At 29.4% G+C, this 8,388-nt stretch overlaps 1 protein-coding gene across 3 annotated transcripts; it reads left to right on the top strand.

The window, feature by feature from the left end:
* Nucleotides 1-4,606: 4,606 nt before the first annotated feature.
* LOC112743623 (uncharacterized) lies at nt 4,607-8,095 on the top strand. Of its 3 annotated transcripts, none has more exons than XM_025792909.3 (5): nt 4,607-5,027; nt 5,943-6,154; nt 6,235-6,323; nt 7,010-7,126; nt 7,620-8,095. In XM_025792909.3, the coding sequence occupies exons 2-5, from the start codon at nt 5,971-5,973 to the stop codon at nt 7,863-7,865; spliced, it is 636 nt and encodes a 211-aa protein (XP_025648694.1). In that variant the 5' UTR covers nt 4,607-5,027; nt 5,943-5,970; the 3' UTR covers nt 7,866-8,095. The 3 variants fall into 3 exon arrangements, with proteins under 3 accessions (XP_025648694.1, XP_025648693.1, XP_025648692.1); XM_025792908.3 differs by having other exon boundaries at nt 5,906-6,154; XM_025792907.3 differs by having other exon boundaries at nt 5,278-6,154.
* Nucleotides 8,096-8,388: the final 293 nt, after the last annotated feature.

Raw genomic sequence — 8,388 nt, 5'->3', positions numbered from 1 at the left:
AGTGTGTTTTTTTTAGTCTGTGTTTAATATAATAATCTGTAAATATCTATTCTATTATATAAAAATTAAATTTCTGCACTTAATGATAAAACTGTCGTGGCATGTTTTTGATGGTATTTTTCGATTTATTTCTTTTAACTCATTAAATTCAATTTATTATAATAAATTAATTATATCAACTAATTAATTTGGTTAATTATTTAAATATCATACAATTTATTATAATTTCTATCAATCAATTAATTGTAATTCAAATTGAATGATTATTTTGTTATAAAATTATTATTTCCTAATCTATTCATGGGCAATACATATATTAATTATAATCACAAATTAAGCTATTTTACATTAAATGACTTATATAATGGTCATCTCATTTATTATCATAAATGCTGAATTAAATAAGCCATTATTACTTTTGATTTAGAATCAAACGAGAATAAAATCAGAGATACTATTTTATTTGGCTTTAGGGTTTAATGGCTGTCACACTCAGAATTTTGGTCTCCAACACATCAAAGCCACATCCGTAACTCTTTTTCTATAAAAGAAATTGCGATTCAACTCTATCAGGGATACATAAGGTTTTCAAAGAACAAGGGAATAGTCTGAATTTACACGAATTCTAAATGTTCGAACTTACGATGTTATTTCAGTTGGTTGTCGTTACGAGAATGACTCTAATCTATACATGTCTAAGGCGTAGAATAGATTAAATATTATTTAAGTAATTTATTTCTAATATTGGTATTTAAATTAGTTTTAGAGAAATTTAAATTGTTGACTCAATTTATATATTACGACTATTCTTTTTGAATATATTATTTTTATATTTTTTAATATAAATTTTTTTTCTAATTTTTAAGTTTATTTTCTTTCTTGGATATATGTATCACCTTTTTTTTCTCATTTTATATTTTAGATTAGTAATGTAACTATTAAAAAAATGTATTTAAAAAAAATATTAAAACATTACTATTTAAAAAAAAGGAAAGATACGTGAAAAAAAGAAAAAAAATTAAAACATCATTATTAGAAAAAAAACAATGGAGCCGGAATTGAGGAATATTATGGATATAAAAAATAAAAAATTATTGCACGATTGAATAAAAAATAGTTATATATATAAAACGAAATAATTATAAAAAAATAATTAATATATATGATTTAAATATTTTTAATAACCAGTAACGTGAAATTTAACAAAATATAATTCATATATTTTTTTATTTATGTATATGTATATAATTATTTTTGTATATGTATATATATTAACAAAAATTACCGTAATATATAAATAAAATTAATATATATGTATACATAAATAAAAAAATTATTATAATTTTTGGAAATTACACATGAACTCTTTTTTTTTCTCAAATAAATTTATTCTAATTATATTACAATTAGCTCATAAATAATGCATGATTATATTAATTTATGAAAATATCTTCATTATAATTATATCAAATCAATATTTAATGCGTTATTAACCTACTTATTAATCATCGATATTTTTAATCATCCTAATTATATCAATTGATATAGTTCTAATTCTTATTCAAGTGCAATAATTTTATTAGGAGATAGTTAATGCACACATTAATAGTGACCCATTTAATTTGATAATAATAATAGTAATAATAATAATAATAAAAAGGTCTACAAGGTACATACATTATATTTTAAAAAGGTAAAATATATTTTAAAAAAATTAGGCTATCAATAATCAATTGTGATTAATATCAATATTGATAATTAATTCTTATAATTATTTTTGTACTACTAAAGGCTACATATAATATTTTTTTGTAGAATAAAAAAAATTGTGATTCATAATATTTTCGTAAAGTTATATCGTATGGACACAAGATTAATTAGATAACAAATTAAATTTTAATTAATATGTTTTATTTTCTACTCATATTTTTCATTAATTATTTTATTTTTTATATTTACAGTAAATATTGAATGTAAAAAAAGAAAAAAAATAATATTAAATGTTATCTATTTTATTTATTTAAAGTCATAATTAAATTTGATATAATTATAGCAAGTATCTATAATTAATAATAATATGATACTATAATTTTAAGTTGTATAATATAATAAAAAAATGTAGCAATTTATGTATCCTTCCTATATAGCAATACTATTATATATATATATATATATATATATATATATATATATATATATATATATATATATATATATATATATATATATATATATCCTCTTTTAGCTCTTTCTTAAAAATATTGGCCTATAATTAATGTCGATAATATATATATTGAGTAAGTATCTCTATTGAATTAATCATAAAGGTTAATAAAATATAATGGCATAAATTTTACCTAATTATAACAAGTATCTTCATTGAAAATATTTACTAATTATTACCACATATATATATATATATATATATATATATATATATATATATATATATATAAGGATTAATAGTGAATTGTTACAATTATTTATCATCTAGAAAATTCGTACCTCAGACATATATCTTTTTCTGTTTATTATTTTTCATACCTAAGGACTACTAACTACGATTCTATTAATAGTATTACCTATAGTAGATTATGTAATGAAAAAGTTTGAAAAATAACGGCAAGAATTATAATGTTATGGAAAGTCCCATCTAAATTTGACAAGAACAAGACGACTTACATAGAAATAATTCTCATGGATGATAAGGTAAGTTGATTATTTTCCATGATTCTTTCAAGTGATGCTAGATCCATTTTATAAATATTTTTTGTTCATATTTTAAGTTCATTTGATAAGTAAACCCTTGCACGAATCAAAGATAGTGCAATTTTATAGATTTATAAATGCTAATAGTCTTTATATTTAATTTATTTTATAGTGTGATAATAGCCAATATATTTGTTGGTGGATTTGACTATTATTATATTATTTATGATCACATTTAATATATATGTTTGACTTATTGAAAAAAGTAGATTATTAAAACCGATTAATAATTATTTTAGAGTTAATCCAATTAATACTAGATTAAAAAAAATCAAACAATGCATGACAAATTACTTTTTTATTAATCAAATTATTATAATTTAAATTAATTTTAAAAATAATTTAAAATTATAATTTTAATCTTATCACGTGCATGACATGGGTAATTACACTTGTTATTTTATTATAATCTAGTTATTCCGGTTGATTCTAGCATAGTTGTCAAAACCGGACCGGACCGACCGGTTCGACCAAAAAACTGGTAAACCGGACCCTATACCGGTCCGGTCCAAGAGTAAGACCGTTCAAGGTTGAGAACCGGAACGAACCGGTGGAACCCGAAACGAACCGGCCAAAACCGGTGAAAATCGGTCCGGACCGAACCGCTCAACCAACCGAAGGCGAAGCTACGACGCATGCTCTCCATTTGCTCCAGCCGTCCAGCGTGCCAAGTGTCAAAGCTTTGTGTTTTTTGGAAAATTTTTGAAAATTTTTCCAAAATAGGTGCAATGAGGTTCGAACTACTTACACCAAGGTTGCAAGAAGGACACTCATGCTACCAAGTCACATTCATTCTTACTAATATATATCCCAATTATAATACATATAGTAACTTTTTATTATACTTATATTCAATTAATTTTAATTTTAAAGTCACTCAATTTTATTAATATATATATATATATATATTAAAAAGATAAACAAAAAAAATTATTAATCACAAATTATTTTTTCTTTTCATGATTATATGATATCTATTAATATTATTTTTTCAATAAATACTTGTAGTATATAATAATAGGTAAAGACTCACATGCAGTTGTCTTCATATAAAGTTGATAGTTGAAAATCATTAGATGATATTTAGTTAAATTTGTCAAATTATCTAACTATTTTTAAATATTAACTTCACATAAAAATTAACTGTATGTAAATTTTTATTTATAATAATATAATAATACAATAAATATAAATTTAATTAATAAAATATTAAAATTTGAAAATGATAATTATTTTTATAAAAATAAATAAAAGTACTTATAATAAATAAAAAATAATTAAATTTTACATAATTATTTAATTATACCGGGTTAACCTGTTCGATCAGTGACCCACCGGTTGAACCAGTAACCCAGTGACCTAATAACCTTACCGGTTCGATCATCGGTTCGGTTCTGATAACTATGGATTCTAGTTGAACCTTTCAACCTTTGATAAAGTAGCCAAAACGGTTCGATTAGTTTAATTTTCAAAATCTTGCTTTAATTATATTAAAAAAGTTTAGTTTTGATGCAGAGGAGACTTGTGGCCTTTTAACGACACGCTCTTCCTCTCTTGAAGCAGGCAGTTCACAGCCTTCCTTCCATGTCTTGCAGTTGATTGCTCTCGCTCATTGAAAATCGAACCGGACCAGCCAATTCAATCGGATTAATCGAGAATCGGTCATCTAACCGGTTTAATTGAGGTGCAAAACTGTCTGAAAAAAAAATTGATAAAAAACCGGTCAAATTGGCGGTTAATTAGTGAACCGTTTGAACCAAACGGTTTTTTCGCGGTTTTCAATTAAAAAAATGAAAAAAATAAAAAAATATATAAACCCTCCCCCACTTTCTCTCTCACTCACGCACAAGACCCCCTCTCTCTCCACTCCCCGGAACCCTAGCCCCTCTTCTTTCTCTCTCCCAGCCAACAGCAGCAGGAGCCACCGCCCAGTGCCCAACGCCGTCGTCGCCGACGAACTCGTCTCCTCAGCCAGCGTCCAGCCTCGTCGTCGCCGATCCTCTCCTCCTGGAAACCATCTCCTCGCGTCGCTAGGTCTCATCGCCGAACGGATAGAGGGTGCTGTCGCCGCCGGGTGGAACTGACCGTGGTGGCATCAAGAATCGTCGCCTGTGGAAGGTGAAGGTATACTCGTCGCTGTCATCGTTTCTCTTCCCCTCGCCGTCGTCTCTCTCTGTCGCCGTCGAGCCCTCTCTCTGTGTTGCCGTTGAGCTCTCGATCTCTCTGTGTCGCCGTCGAGCTCAACGACCGTTCCTCCGGTAAGTACTGCTGCTTGAATGATTTTTACTTGTTTTTGTACTTTTGTTAATAATGCTGATGGAGTTGTTGGTTTTACTATTTTAGTGATCTTGATTTGCTGAGTTAATAGTATTGAATTAGTGATTTTGATCATTTTTTATTATCCTGAGTTGTTGAGTTGTTGATTTTTTGAAATGATGTTGCTATCTGGAATAATACTGTTGCTGGTGTTTTCTGGTTTTCTGATTTGGGTATGGCTGATGTTGTAAGTGAGTGGCAAGTTCATGCGGAGGTTCAGGCTCCCTGAGAACGGCAAGATGGATCAGGTGAAGACATCCATGGAGAATGGTGTTCTTATTGTCACTGTTCCCAAGGCAGAAGTTAAGAAACCTGATGTTGAGCCCATTCAAATCACTGGTTAAACAATATAATTTTTCTTAATCCCCCTTCTGGTTTTCAAGCCTGTGTTTGGGTTTTGTTGTGAATTGTGATTGCCTAATATCTATGATGTTCATGTCCTAGAAATATAAATCATGTAGTAGTGGTAAGTAAGAAAGCAAGATTATTATGATATGAGGTGTCATCAAGTATGTAGTGCACGAATGGAACTTTTTCTGTGGCTGTGCTTTGAAAATCCTATCTATGATGAAAATCTTGAAACTAACAATTATGATTTTTGATGATTAGAGTTTTGTTTAGTTAAAAAAGGTGAAATTTTAAATTTTATTAGGATAGAAATTGTTGAATTTAAATATTTGAAATTATATATTTAATTTTTAATAATTTTGTTTAAAATTTATTTAAAACCAGTTGAACCCCGGTTGAACCATTAAACCAATGAACTAGTTATCTTACCGGTTCATTGACCGGTCCGATTTTTGCAACCTTGTCTCGCTAGAGAAGAGCAAAGACGGGTTTGATCCTTTTGTGTGCAGGGTTCCATCCAGAAAGAAGAGAAGAAGAATGGAGGGTGCGAAACGGTTACAAGGAAACTCATTATCTCTTTTCAGTGAAGGCATTGGCTTTGTTTTGTTGCGTTGGTCCGCTCTTCGTGATGCCGTCGAGAACCAGTGGGGTGGCCCTGACTCCCGCCTCAAGGCCGATAACCTCGCCACCGATATCCTCTCCTGGTTCACTCAATCCAGAGGTTGCTCGCTATTACACTGCTTCAATTATTGTTATTTTGTTTTAGATTCTTAATATTTTTATTTTTTGAATGATTCGCAGAACCGCTTTATATTGATGACTTGGAGGACAAACTCTATGATGGGATGATTTCGCTCAATGTAGTAGTTGAGGATGGCAGCACTGAAGAGGTGCATCTTTCTTTCTTTATTGGATTAATACATATTATTTGTTGTTGAATTTTGCTCATGTTGCTTGTTTGCAATAATTAAGGGTTAAATGGTAGTTGTTATTGTTAGTTTACTATAGTGTTTGAAAGTAAAGTTACCTAATTTGTTAAGCTCAATGGAAGTGGGTTGAATGTTAGTTGAACTTTAACTACAAGGTTGAGGGTTTGAATCTTAGGAAACTCTCTTTGGAGAGGGTTGCATTTTTGTACCACCTCGATCACATCAGTCTTCCCTGTCTTTTTATTCATAGGTGGAAACTGAAAACTTAATATTTGGCCATCATAGGCATAATTAATAGTACTCTATTTAGTCTTTAGTTTTTGGAATGAACATATCATTAGTCACCAATTTTCATGTACATGTCATATGTTTCTATTTTGTAGTTTAAAATCTTGATATACCTTTTGTTTTGTATGTATTTTATTTGAAAAGAAGCAGTTAAGTAGGGCTCTGGTGTCCATATTCATTTGCAGCATAGATTAAACTTAATGTGAACTGTGTCCTAAGGTCATTTCTTCAAACTTAAAAGAAATTAAAGCTGTGTATGCCATTGCTAATGACTCCTTTGTGATGTATCTGAGTATTTGCAGTGTTTTCTTGTGATTCTCATTTTTTCATGTTCATGTTATTATTACGAACTAATGTAGGTAGCTGAAAATCTAATGGTTATGCACGAGGAATGCTTAGAAGGAAACTTTGTGACCATTGAGCGTTATAGGCAGGCCATTGTTAACCAAGCTGCGCATCCTCGTGCAGTGCCACAGGTAAATGACAGCATAATATTTTGGAATGAGTATGAACCTTGATTGTGTTATATTGCTATTCTATACATTTACATTTACACTTATGTATATGATTGATTTAGGCTTTTCCTTGTCCTATATGACTGGATTTTTTGGAGGGAGCAACGTTAAAAAGTATATTATTTGATGGGAATGTGATGCATGAGTTTGCTTTGCCCATACTATATTTAGGTCATATTATAGGAGGAGAAACATTAATATTTTAATTCTATAACTTCTAATTTCTAAATGAGCTTAAATGTTCAGACATGATTCATAATAGCGCATCATGGTGTCATTTTGGTTCATGTACTCAACCCCACATATAATGAAAAAAGTTTTGTTGTTGGCTGACACGTGAACATTTTCTCTTGTTACATCTTTGCTAAGATACAACTGGAAGCTCATCCACATTACTTGAATTTTGAAGAAGTAGTAGTATTTTTTTTTATGATTTTTTTTTTTTTCGAAATAGATTGTGAATGATAAGGATGATGATGAGGATGAGGAAGATGATGATGTCCAAAGTGGTCAAAATGGTGAAAGTAGTGCTAGGCAAGCTACTTCTTCAAACATGGATGTGGACATTCCAAAATCTGAATCAAACATGAGTTCATGTAACATGCGGATTGATGATGAGCCTCTAAAAAAGGATGCAGGTGAAGCAGAGGATGGATGGGTTGTAGTTTCAAAGAAAAAAAATAAGGTTAGAAAAAATTAGACGAAGAATAGTTCAAATTTTCCTTTAGGATGGTGCAATATTCTTCTGGGTTTTTTACCTCAAAGCTAATTAATTTTTGTTTGCTTATTTAAAGGAATCAATCCTCTAAGCCTGAGGTCTTTAAAAATAGTAAAATACCTCAACGCTAACATTCCTAATATTATATATCCTTTAGTTTTCGCAACCATTATGCGAAATATGAAAGTTCATTTCGAATACTTATGTTGAAAGCCTTGAATTGTGTTATCCTGCACTCTCTTGAATTTTTACTACATCTAAGTATATTAACCAAGTATTTCACTATTTGCAAGAAGTGAATAAAATGGATTTATTACCTTTGGAGCAGGCTGGACTTCTAGAGTTTCTAATTTTAGGAAATAAACTGAGGCATCGATCTGTTTTTATTGTGCGGAATGCGGAGTAACTTATAATGAAAATTTGAAACTGGAGATAGTTCTTGAAATAATTTGGAATCCAAATCTTGGTGATATGAAAGGCTAGTTTGAAGAAAGTCCTTAGGCTC

The sequence above is a fragment of the Arachis hypogaea genome, chromosome 14 (assembly GCF_003086295.3).
Source record: "Arachis hypogaea cultivar Tifrunner chromosome 14, arahy.Tifrunner.gnm2.J5K5, whole genome shotgun sequence".
Taxonomy (NCBI): domain Eukaryota; kingdom Viridiplantae; phylum Streptophyta; class Magnoliopsida; order Fabales; family Fabaceae; genus Arachis; species Arachis hypogaea.
This window is presented reverse-complemented; position numbering and strand designations above follow the sequence as displayed.

Bases quoted from the DNA above. Each gene is read 5' to 3' on its own strand.
- LOC112743623 (XM_025792909.3), top strand. From the start codon at position 5,971: ATGGAGGGTGCGAAACGGTTACAAGGAAACTCATTATCTCTTTTCAGT. The intron at 6,155-6,234 runs GTTGCTCGCTAT...AATGATTCGCAG, and splicing joins CTGGTTCACTCAATCCAGAG to AACCGCTTTATATTGATGAC. The intron at 7,127-7,619 runs GTAAATGACAGC...TTTTCGAAATAG, and splicing joins ATCCTCGTGCAGTGCCACAG to ATTGTGAATGATAAGGATGA.